The 12,389-nt window shown below is 41.1% G+C and overlaps 1 protein-coding gene across 1 annotated transcript in view; it reads left to right on the plus strand.

Moving 5' to 3' along the window:
• Nucleotides 1–12,389, plus strand: part of SYN2 (synapsin II) — a 164,511-nt gene that overhangs the window by 140,005 nt on the left and 12,117 nt on the right. The window contains exon 10 of the mRNA XM_021530459.3: nucleotides 2,471–2,620. Within this exon, the coding sequence (XP_021386134.1) occupies nucleotides 2,471–2,620 (150 nt within the window). The remainder of the gene's footprint in view (nucleotides 1–2,470; nucleotides 2,621–12,389) is intronic.

Below are 12,389 nucleotides of genomic sequence, written 5' to 3' on the forward strand. Positions count from 1 at the left end.
TCTGTTGGAATCTGCCTCAATTTGCGACTATGCCTGAAAATTCTTCATTCAAGGAGTGTAAGAACTTCTCTACTGGAGTGAACCCGAAGATCTGACACCTCAAGGCTCCTTATTTTCACTTTTCCCACCAGTTCTGCTGCACCCCATGGCAGCACCTCCCAAAGGAAGCTGATGTGTGAACTTGCAGTTGTAGAAGCACTTGAGAGCAGAAATTCAGTCCAAACCCAATCCTCCAGATCTTAATCCTGCCTAATCCTTTGGCAGGTCCTTATTGGATGCAATTTATTTCACAGTCATTCCAAGTAATTGTTTTAATGTAAGTGCATGGTAAACAAAGGGAGGAGTTTTTTGCGTGCTTGCAAAACTTTTAACTGATGTTGGGTAAGAGGGGGGTTCATCTACACCCTATGGTGCACATTTTTAAAAATTGCTCTCATTAAAACAGATTTTTTTAGAGCCCAAACATCACTCCTGCTCTGAAAATCAGATGGTTTGCAGTGAGGAACCAAACACCAGTGCCCTTCACACCAAAACATTCTATATTCAGCCATGAACACTTCACAGTCCTGGCAATTTGGGTCCTTCCAGGCACCATGCACATTCCTCTCACAAGAAACAACTCAGAATATAAGGAAGTGGATCTTTAATGTGTTTATACAATTTTAAAAATAGCAGTAAATGAGCAGAATTGAATATTAAAGAGCCACACAACCTGCAAGGCTCCATTTTACCCCTTCAGAAATATCAACTCTTATTGGTTGATCAATTAATGGAAAACATGGGCATGTTCCACTCAAAACTATGATTGTTAAAAAAGATGGTAAACTTTAAAGAACCTTTCAGTGTACTTATTAAACATCCTTTCAGTGCTGTTGGTGTGGCCCTAGAGTGGAAAACCAGTCATTCATTTCTAAGGAAACATTTGTTCTGGAGTTCAATTATTGTTGCATTGTTTACTCTGGGGTTATTTTCAAGCCTTTTGGCTGTGAAGAAGCTCAGAGACCTCCTAGATCTGAAATTCCCAGCACAAGCATTGCCAACATTTTGGTTGCCAACACACAATGCCAGTGAATCTTGTAAATGAACAAACAGAAGAATCATGGAAATGATTTGGGACTTCGAGCTAATCCCATTCTTGGAACAAAATAGCCTTTGTCACTCAGGAAGAATTTCTATAGCTCTCACCATAGTTTGAAGAGCTCAAGGTTTAAATTATTTAAAAATAATAAATGCAGCTCCTTCCCAACTACTGCAAGGTGCAATGGTCTTTCAGATTCAAACATCTCTTTAAACACCCAGCTTCTGTGTCTAATTCCTAGAAACCCTTGAAAATCTAAAAGAAGGAAGGCAAAACTCTGCTCTTTGTTAATAAAGGAGATGTTCTGTGCAGGTTGGAGGATCGAGAAGAGTTTTGCTGCCACTAAATCCCTTCCACCTGAGGAGGGATCCACACAGTGTGGGTGTGTTCTTGCTCTTCAGATTGATCCCTGTGCACCCCTCAGATAACAAAATTCTTCCACCCAGACCTGTGAGAAACACCAGAGTGCAGCACTGCAGGTGACACGGACATGCCCTGATGCACATGCAAAAAGAATTGCAGTTTCTCAAAAGTGAATTCAATCCTGTTGTTTTTCTAAGTAGGAATGCCCAGTGCCCTTGTGAATAATAGCTGGGGTTATGCTATGCTTTTATTTCCCCTGAAACAAACACAGATGTGGCAGAAGTGGGTACACTGAAGAAATAGCAAATATTCTGGAGAAATAACAAATGCTTGGGACCCGCTGAAGTGGCAGATTCAGTATTAGTTTTATTCATCAGAATAGCTGTGATAAATAACCACAGAGCACTATTAACCTGTCGTGTTTAGAATGGAAATGTGCCCATTTTTATCTGCCTCTCTGCTATCCTGCTTTCTCTGCAGAAATTCTTGCTAATTCTCTGCAGCCACACAACTTTTTAAAAAAGGTTATCAATAACAACAAGGTGTAATTTAAAGTTTCCCATTAAGCAATAAGGATCCAGGTTTCTCTAGCAAAACTCCAAACTGCTAGGAAGCTGAAGTTTAACTCTGCATTTCCCTGGGGCAATGCAGCTCGGGAATGTGGTGTGAGCCAGGAAACAGGGAAGGGAGGAAAGCTCAGCTGAAATTCCTTCAGCTCACTGCACAGCCTGGGAAATCTCATTTTCCTTATCAGCCCTGTGCTTCCTCTCCCTGTTCCCAAAGTGTGTGCCCAGGTGTGAAGGGAAGCTTTTTCTGGAAGGTTCTTTCTCTTCCTATTTTGTGGGAAACTGGGAGGGGAATGCATCGCAAAGTTGCCATTCTCTTGTTTATTTTCGTATGGAATACGTATAATGTCTGTAATTCTTGTGTCCTTCTGCTAAAAGCACTGCTGTAACTACCCAGCCTGTCCTTCTGCTCAGGTGAGGAGGAGTTTCCTTCCCAGCACTGATGTCCTGTTGCATTTTGCAGGTGATGGACTGTGCCATGCCCCTGATTGGGGAGCACCAGGCTGAAGACAGGCAGCACATCACCGAGTTAGTCGTAAGCAAAATGAACCAAATGTTGTCCAAAACTCCTATTCCATCTCCTCAGAGACCCACTGCCACTCAGCAGCCTCAGGTAGGATAAAATTAAATTAAATTTCAATCAAAATAGAGCATCTTGGTCTATCGTTTTAAGCACAAAGTTTTCCTCCAAGAATTCGGACACCTGTGGAACCTCAAGGATTTGAGAACTTACCAACACATTTTATCAGTTTGTTAAATTTCAAAGAGATTGTCTGCAGATATAATCACGAAGTGCAAGTATTGCTGTGTTCCTACCCATGGGTGCAGGGAATTACCAGGCTTTGTCCTCTTCCTTTCAGTCCCATGTAGAAAATGTCATGGAAATTCTAAGGAGCACTGTCATAGAAGTTTTGACATCCTAAGGATGTCAAAAATAATTCTTCTTCTAGTGAGAAATTGATGGTCCTATAATATTTTTTTAATGTGCTGCAATTAACGAAAATCCCTTAGAAATCTAGGAAACTTCTAAAATACATTGAGCATAGTAGAAGACATAAGCCAAAGGTTGCAAATAAATGCACATTTCACTTATTTTATCTTTCACGGCCTGACAGTTAACGTGTGTGGATGGAGAATTCTGCCCCTGGCCCAGCTGGCTTCCAGGAACCACCTTTGTGTTTCCATTTCCCTGCTTTAGAAATGTGGGGTTTATTGTAGTGATCCTTTTAATAACTTTGGGGAGGAGTGTGGTGTTTTTGTAAAAGGCTCTGAGAACAGAAAAGTTGGGAGAGGTGTGGATTTGCTGGGTGGAATTGGATGGGTAAGGAATTGGGTGGAATTAAATAGAAGCCAGTAACTAGTGCTGACCTAGGAGGTCTGTATTTAAAAGGGCCTATAAACCACTTTTTTTAGCAGCACTGAGTGGCAGGGGAATGGTTTTAAATGGAGAGATATTTAGATTAGACATCAGTTCTTTAGAGTGAGGAACTAGAAGAGTTTGTGCAGAGGAGCTGTGGGTGAAATTGAGAGTCAAATCCATCCTGCCCATGACCTGTTAAGGGTTTTGGTGCTGCCCTGGACCTTCTCACTCCACAGGCATCAGCTGAACACCAGAACCAGCCAAACTGTAAGCCAGAAATTACCAAGCCTAAATAGCTAAATACCAAGCCTAAATCGAGGATCTATTTTTGCTCCTGGCAGGCTCCACACCAGGTAAACAATTTGAGAACAATTTTGTGGCCTACCTCAGACAGACCAGTTCTTGAGGGAGAGTGACTAATTTGTTCTTCAAATACCTCATCATGCTTTAAGATATAAAAATACCCCATCCCACATGAAAAAATAAGTGGTGTGGCTTCTATTTATGTTGCAGCCACTTGAAACTGAGGACAAAATTGTTTCAGCCACAGAACCACATACAATGGAGAAGTTTCCATCCAACATGACTCAAGTCCATTGTAAAGGACATTGAGAGGTAAAGAAGAAGGGGAAAAACTAAATCACCTTCTGCCAAAATAGTTCCTTTTAGGAGCAACAGATAATCCAGATATTAAAAGGAAGCAAAGAGGCAAATTTAGGGTTATCCAGTCAATACAAGTCAACACATACCAAAATTCAAAGCAGTAATAGACATGGCTGTCACATGAATAGATTCACATTTGATATTTCACATTTTGGGGAAAAAATGTAAGGTCTTGTGTAGGCTCCTGGATCTCAGAGGAGCCAGGGGAGGAGGAAGGTTCACTGTTACTGCTGACACCCAACGGAGCTGGCTGTTTGTCGGATGTGAGTAAAGTTCCCAATAGTTCCCAAAGAAAAACTGCCCACATGAGTGCAGAATGAAAGCAGGCTCCAAGGGGCATTTTTAGCAGGTTCCTAAATTCCTCAGTCAGTGCTGTCACTCAGCACATCCATGGAAAGGGAATTTTGCTCTTCAACCAGATTTTGGATGAATGCAGAGATAATATTCTGGCATGGTGGACTTCTGGTTCCTTCTTTTTAGTTTAGGTTATTCCTGAAGGATTCAGCCCTTTCTGATGGCAACAAGATGTTATTCCACATTAATCTTCTTTTCCTTAGGCTATCCTTACATTTTGGATTGCACTTGAGCACAAAAATGCAGTGAAAACCAAAGATATTCCTTCAGAATATTTGCAATATCTGTTAGTTTTCCTCACAGATAATCAGACTCTAAGAATTGGCCTTGTTGTACAGTTTAGGGTAGGAGAAAAGGGTAGGGAAAGACTGATTTTCTGCTGAAGATTCCATTTGCAAATACCCATTAATCTTCCCAGTTTTAGGGGAAAAACACATTTGTAGAATTTAAAGCAGGTAACTCCTCATGAGTAGTTATTTTTTAGCTGGGTTTTGCTAAGAGTAAAATCAGTCTGTTAAAACAAAGTTGCCCTTTTCAGTTTTGAACAGTCTTCCCTAATGTAAGAAATCATTTCCTATTCTTGAGAAACAGCCATTTTATCTGAAGGGCAGGGGACAGTGCCCATTTCTGCAGGTGACACAAAATGCAAAGCCACTAATTTATCCCAAATCACCTCTGTGCATGTGTAGAAATCAAAGTACTGGAGATATCAAAGAGTAATTGCTGAGTTTTGCTACTTCTGCTTTTAAATGAGCAGCCTATGCTCATTAATACACCTCCAGGTGTGCCATGTTCTGAATTTCTTTATTATCTGGAGGTTTCAGAAGTGTTTCTATTTTAGTCCAGACTGGGTGAACTGGGCATAAAAACATGCCACAATTTATAAATGCCCACAGTGGTCAGCCCCACTCCAATTAAGCATCCATCAGAAAACAAATCCATAATTGGGAAAATCAGCCTTTGTTTGGCACTGGGCAGCCAAGTGCTGGTGGGGATGGTTGGCCCTGCAGAGCTCTGAAGGCTGGCAAAGCCCTCCCTGTCACAGCGCCAGAGGGAGCAAATTCCAGAGGGAAACCTCACAGGGGCAGCTCCTGGCATTGTTAAATCCATTAAATCCGAGATAGCTGAATGGGGAGATTTCTTAAATAAAGGTTTTCTACGTTACTTATTTTATTTATCTGTAAACTCTTGCCCAGAGTCTGTAGCAAGTTCTGCTGGTGCACAGAGGGCAGAGAAGTTGGGAAGGAGGAGACTTGGACTCACAGAAATTCTACCTGTAATGGTAAAAAAATCCATCAAAAAATGAAGCTGCTTCTACTATTTAAATCATGACAGTTTGTTTTACCCAGCACCGTGCTGAAAATGGAACTTTATATAGGAATATGGTTTTAAAAGTTTTCCATAAATAAACCTGCTCTACTTCCAGGCAACAAAGTTGTGGATTTTCCAAGTTTTCTTGCCTCTTTGACTACTTTTGACAGATCTTTAGAGAAGCCTCTTTCAAATTTTCTCTAAAAATCATGAAAATAGGTTAAACTACCCAATGAATCTGCTCTGGATTTGCAGGAGCTGGCTCGTTCCTTGACCATTACATTTATGTGTAAAACAATAAAAATGGTCAAACACCCACTCAGAGCTGCCCGTCAGGTCTTGAGGTGAATTGTGCTGGAGGAAATTCTGCAGAGAAAATGACATTGTCCATGAGAATCACCATAAAATGCAAATGTTTATGGGCGTGTGAGCAGCTGAAGCTGGGGGAAATCCTGTTAGGAAAATGTTCATTCGGTCCTGTTGCATTACCCATGAAAGAATAAGGGATTTACTTCCTTAAAGGAAGGAAAGAAGGAAGGAATTTGTGCTCCAGAGGTACAATATCCATGGCTTGATGACATCACAGAGAGAAGAGCATTCCCAGCTACATCCTGGTTCTGTTTGGTGTCAAAGAAAGGAGTGGCACAGTGCTAATAAAGCAATTATAATCCCAGTGTATTCTCCATCCCCTGACCCTTTACATGACAAAGTTTATCCAGTTTTATTGTTCCCAGTGCAGAGAGAAAATTAAACCACACGTGGACACAGTGTAAATAACAAAAAGTGAGTTCCAGAGAGAAAATCAATCCATCAGCAAACCCCCTGTTCCTGGATTTCCATAGGATTAAGCTACAGTGCTTTCACTTCCATCTCTTGGATTTAGTGGAATTTTTTAAAGGAAACTACTTATGATGAGCAGCAATTTGCTTCCAATCACTGAAGTTGTTATGATGACCAGAAATTGCATTTATCAGGGCACACAATTAATTGGGAAGGATCCCCTCATGGAAATGGTAGTCCACTGTCCATAAAAGTCCTTTTAAATCATAGTCCTTGGTAAGATAAATTACATTTCTTATTAAAATACTCACGGGGTTCTTTTGGATGCCTTCCTAAGTATATTGGTAGAGAATCTAAACCATTGGCATCAAAACTCACAAAGAGCAAGGAAAAATATTACTGGGGCACAGAAATCACACAACCTGAAATGCAACACGTTCCAAAAGTTATTTAAGTCGAAAGCCATTCTGAAAACAGTTATTTTTGCTGGAAGTGGTGCCCCCTTACTGCAGTATTTGTGGTTTTTTGCATCCCAGCGACACCTTGTGGCTCCTCTTCTGGAATAAACGACTTGGGATTTATCTATTATTTATTATTACAATGCATTATGTCCCATTCCATAAGCTGTATCACATAAAAAATCTATTTTTCTATATATTTTACCAATCAGAAATGCTCCATACTCTAAAATTTTTCATCACGTTATTGTAATGCATTTATTTCCTTTTTTGTTATTATTTTAATATGGAATAGATTTTTAATAGGTTACATTAATGTGCACATATATAACTGTGTGTATATATATATATATATATATATATATATACATACATGTGTGTGTGTGTGTACACACACAATGTTTATCTGTGTGTGATTATTTTGATCAAAAGGGCTTTTTGAACTCTTAGTTTTTATGTTAGTGAAAATAAAAGAACAGCTGTTACTCTTTTAGATCCCAATATAAACACAGAGAATTAAGAAAAGCAGCAGAAAATAAACAAGTAGGAGCCTGAGCTCACCACAGCCTTGTAAAAGACCACATTTGGGGCACAGTTCATACAGTAAAATTTATTTATCACAAGGATAAAATGACAGGGTTTTTTTTTTCCTACACTGAGGTTATTTTGTCCACCTTTGACCGTGACCCCTGCTCGAGGCAGGTTCTGCATGAGAGGCCACAAGAGAGGCAGGACTCAGCAGGAGCTGCTGCATGAGGGATGTTCATGTATTCAAAACAGTCCCTGCTTCATTAACAAAGTTTGATTTATTTTAAGCATTTGAACTCCACATGCAGGTATTGCAATGTATCAAAAACAAAAAGTTCATGCTGGAAAATAAGCCCTAAAACCTTTAATATTTATAAAGATACAAAATATAAATAACTGAGCAGGAATTGTACTGGCAAAATGATGGTGAAAGTGGAAATAATTGGTTTAAAATCCTTCCTGAGCCCTGCACCAGCAGATGGAGTGAGAGCCAAGGGAGCTGCTCAGGTCTGTTTTTGAGTCTCCCCTGAACAGAGGTCCCAGGTAATTACCTGTAAAGGGATAAATCTGTACAAACTCTGGGGTTTTACCTGTGAATGTATCCATAAAAGGAGGTGATTTAATCAGAACACTGATAATTATCTGTTATCTGCTCAGCTGGGTTCCGTGTGCCAAGAAATAACCAAGGGTGTCCTTCTGAAGGGATCTGATGTCTTTTAGATTATCAAAGAATACACTAAAGGTCATATATTAAAGGTTTAGAGTTATTTGGTCAAAATTTTCCCTGACATCAGCAGAAATTTGTCCAAATGAAATAAAGCTTTCTGGGTGCACCCTGATTTTTTTTTTTTTAATTTCTGAGCACTCTATATTGAATGCCTATCACCAGTAGTGTACCTGGAAAAATAAATTATTTCTGCAGAAAAGCCAACAAAAGCTTGGTAAGATAAAAATTTGCTCCCAAAGCACTGGTTAGAAGAGAATCCCAAAGGAAAAAGCCCCTGACAGGGTCAGGCTTCAGGCCCAGGAGGATTTGGATGATCTCAGTTTTCTGTAGTGCTTCAGCCTCGGTGCTGATTTTTTAATTCAGAAAGCCACAAAGCACTGGTAAAACTGAAAACCAAAACAGTTCTTGTACTTAACAGATCCTTTTCTCTTAAACATAACAACATGAATATTCCCTTTTGGTCTTCATTCACACAACAAAGTGATGCTTTCCCTAACTTTGTATTACCTCCTGCCAGATGATCTCCTGACCATCTCACAGTCTGCCAGAGCTTTGGGAATTCGGACACTCCATGGTCCCTCCCCTCAAGAAGAAAGAAAATATTTGGGGTTTAAAGTAATCCTGAGCCCACCATGATGGAGGGGCGTGTCTGTTCTTGGTAGACTTCTGTGAGAAGCAGCTTTTTCCTCCCACAGGAGTTTTCTGGAAGCTGCAGAAATTCTCCTCATTCCATTCTAGAGCAAAGCCCATCCTTTTCCAAATGAAACCAGGGAAAATCTGCCACAGACACAACAGCACAGCCCAGGCTGGACCTCTCTGTTCTGTCTTAGTGCTGTAATTACTATCATACAGAACATCCTCTGTTGGTTTTTTTTATTATTAATTATCTTATTTTTCATGTATTTTTACTTTCTGATAGTTTATTTAAGATGAACCTGACAAAATGCATTTTTGGAGGCTTTTTCTTGGTCTCCCTTCCTTTCCCCAACATGGTAGGTGTTTCCTCTCTACTTTTTTTTTTGTTTTGTTATTATTCCCTGTCTCCACTTGACTTTTCTGTTTGATTTCTCTGACCTTTAAATCATACCCTGTTAAGCAGAGGGTTTGGCTTTTCTCCATGTTTAACTTGCAGGAATTCTGTCCCTCTCCCCCCAGAAATCCCTGCCACGATTTATTTTCAATAAGGACCATGTGTGTCAAAATCTTTAAACAAGGAGAAGCACCAAGAGAAATTATGGAAGAATCCAAAGCCAGAGCAGCTCATTTTCAACTATTCTTGATTTGTCCATAGGGGAAAAAAAAGGACACACTTCCAGCTCCAGAATGTGGGGATGGACTTGTGGAGCTGCCAGCAGAGCAAACTTCAGCTGCTTCAAAATCCCCCTCCAGGGTCTTTCAGCTTCTAACAGAGACTTTTCAGAGCTCAGAGCAGCCCCCAAAGCTCCTGTGGGTGTTTGAGGGCAGCAGCAGCACCACAAGGAGCAAGAGGAGAAGCTGTGGGTGGTTGGTTTGGTTCTCCCCAGAGCCCTGAAATTCACTTTTATTTGGGGAGAGCTCAGCTGTCTGTCCCAGTGCCTCTTTTCTGTGCCCCTAAAAACACAAATGGGCGTTCTCAGGCTGGGCTTGAGGCTGCTCCAGCATCTTTGCAGCCTCTCTCATTTCCAAGGACAAACCCCAGCTCTGAGTGGATCCAGTCGTGATGGATCTCTGCAAGGGGAACTCCTGCAGCTTTAAGCTCACGCAAGTATCACCTGCCATCCCATTTTTCAAAGTAGCCATAAAAATAACCTTCTTTTGGTTAAACCCGGAGGAGCGGGCACAGCACAGCATCACCCAAAATCCCTGGGCTCAGGGCTCAGACCCTTCCCTGCAGCTCCAGCCCTCAGCACAGGAATTTGGTACTGTCCAGCCCCAGCGCACCCACTGAGAATGGGGAGGATGCTCTGCACGCCGGGAGAGCTGAGAGCAAACCCAGCTTGCAGCCACAGGATGCTCTCCCGCACCTCCTGAAGCCTTTTCCTGCTTTTTCAACTCTTGGAGCTCCTGCCCTGCTCCAAACTCGTTTCCCACCCAGCGTCAGCACACGGGGGAGCTCGCTGCTCTCCCAAATTCCCTCCCTGTTTGTGGCGAGGAATCCTCCTGGGAAGAGCTGCCCCAAAGCCGCTGTCCCACGGCATGCTTTCCATGTTCCCTGCTCCAAAAGGACAAGTGGAAATCTGATTTCTTCAAGCAGTAAAAGAGCTAAAGAAGAAATTGAAAAAGCATCCTTGCCCATGGCAGTTATTGCCTGCCTGTGGAAGGAAGCAGAAAGCTTCCAGAGCTGATGGTACTTCAGAAATGCATTTTCCCTTATACGTTTTTCTAAAAACCTCAACAAACTGAGAGAGGGGGGGTTATTTTTTTTGTGCAGCAGAATAACAGAAAATAGGGCTGGAATGGACAGTGGGAATTGAGCTGTTCCAGTATCCCAGGGAAAACCCTGGAGTGTTCCTGAGAACAGCACTGAGCTCCTGCTGGGATGCTGCCCTGAGCCACCTGCTCTGCTGGGAGCATTCCTGCCCAGGTGGACTTGAAAAAAAAGTATTTTTTTGGAAAAAAAAAAAAGATCTTGAAAGTCCCTTCCAACCCAAAGCATTCTATGATTTTACAATTTTTAAGACTGATTCAAGAAAGAAGCTATTGTCTGGGAAGTAATCAGCTGTCTAGCAATGGAAAACTGCCTGCAAAATCCAAGTTAGAATATTCTTTAATGTTGTGGTTTTTTAAAAGATCTTTTCAGTGCATCTTTAAAATACTATTCCAAATAAAAGTCTCACTGTTTAGCTTGTTTTCTGCTCTGAGCAGTCATTTCCTACCCATTCAGGGGAAGGCTCTAACAGGTTTTGCAAAGGTTCTTTGGAAAGTTGGTTGGGCAACAGCAAAAGCTGCTTGAAGTTTTTGGATTCTTTATCACAACTTCAATACAAAGCAACCCCAGGCTGGCCCCATTTTTGCTGAGTGTGTTTTCCACACAGATTCCCTCCGTGCAGAAGGACAAGGCTGGACAGTGGCACTCCAAAAATGTGTAAAAAGCAGGAGAGAACTCTCCTCTTGCTGCCCCACTTGCGCAGGCAACAGGAAGGAGGATTTTTTAAATCTCATCTCTCCATTGGAGCTGTTTCTCTCAGTCCACAGGGAATATAAAAACCAGCAAATAGCAAAATCTTTATTGTGGGAAATGGATTTCTAGAGAATTTTCAGGGCTTGACGGCAGGCTTACACATTATGCATTTATATGTAAACTTTGAGATAAGAAATGTCAACTTAGAAATGCTATAGAATAAGACAGATTTGTTGAAAGAGAAATAGAGTTACAAAAAAGTTTTAAAGGGTGGTTTTATAAATAAGACCAGATACTTTAGTGAAATAGAACTATGAAAGATGTATTGTAGTAAGACCTACGAAGAGTAATTTTAGTTTATTAGCTATAAAGCATCTACATCATAGTGTGGCAAAAAGCTAATAAACCAAGAAATGTTTATAGTGTTTTGTAATTAGGAAATAGTCAGCTTCTGATTGTGATAGTGTGAATTATAACATCTGTGTTGTCTCAGCCTTCTCATGAGACTGAAGCTGGAATAAAAGTTTCTAAACCACCTCTCAGTTGCCCCATCAGTGGGTCAGAAAAAAGCATAACCCAGCATGGATAGTTCTGTTCAGTGGCACACAGGGGGCAGATGCATCACCTGGGCCAGGGCCACTGCAGCAGGGCAAGGGCTGAGCCAGGAATAGCCCAGCCCCACTCCCTGCAGGCTGGAGGGATAAAGCAGGAGGACACAAGTCACTGAGAACTTCTGTGGGTTCGGATGCTCCACTTCAGCATTTCACTGCTTTGCTAAATCACACAGCATGTGCTTATTTGCAGCCCAGTTTCATTCAGTTTATTTATGAACTTACATGCATTTCGTCCTGGTTTGCATTGGCCTGGTTTCTGCCCCCAGTTTCTGCTCATAAAACCCCCTTATCTTACTGAGCTAAGCAGATGAGTTCTTCCAAAAGCTGCACTGAGTTGTGATGAGATTCTGGGCTTTTCACTGCACAAATCATTCAGTTAGTGAGTGAGCTCTGCCTTTGTAACAGATTTATTTCATATTACATAAGAAATTATATTATATTTTATATTTTATAATAATATAATTATATTAATAATTATATTTTTTTT

This window comes from Lonchura striata, chromosome 12 (genome assembly GCF_050655825.1).
Source record: "Lonchura striata isolate lonStrDom1 chromosome 12, ASM5065582v1, whole genome shotgun sequence".
Taxonomy (NCBI): domain Eukaryota; kingdom Metazoa; phylum Chordata; class Aves; order Passeriformes; family Estrildidae; genus Lonchura; species Lonchura striata.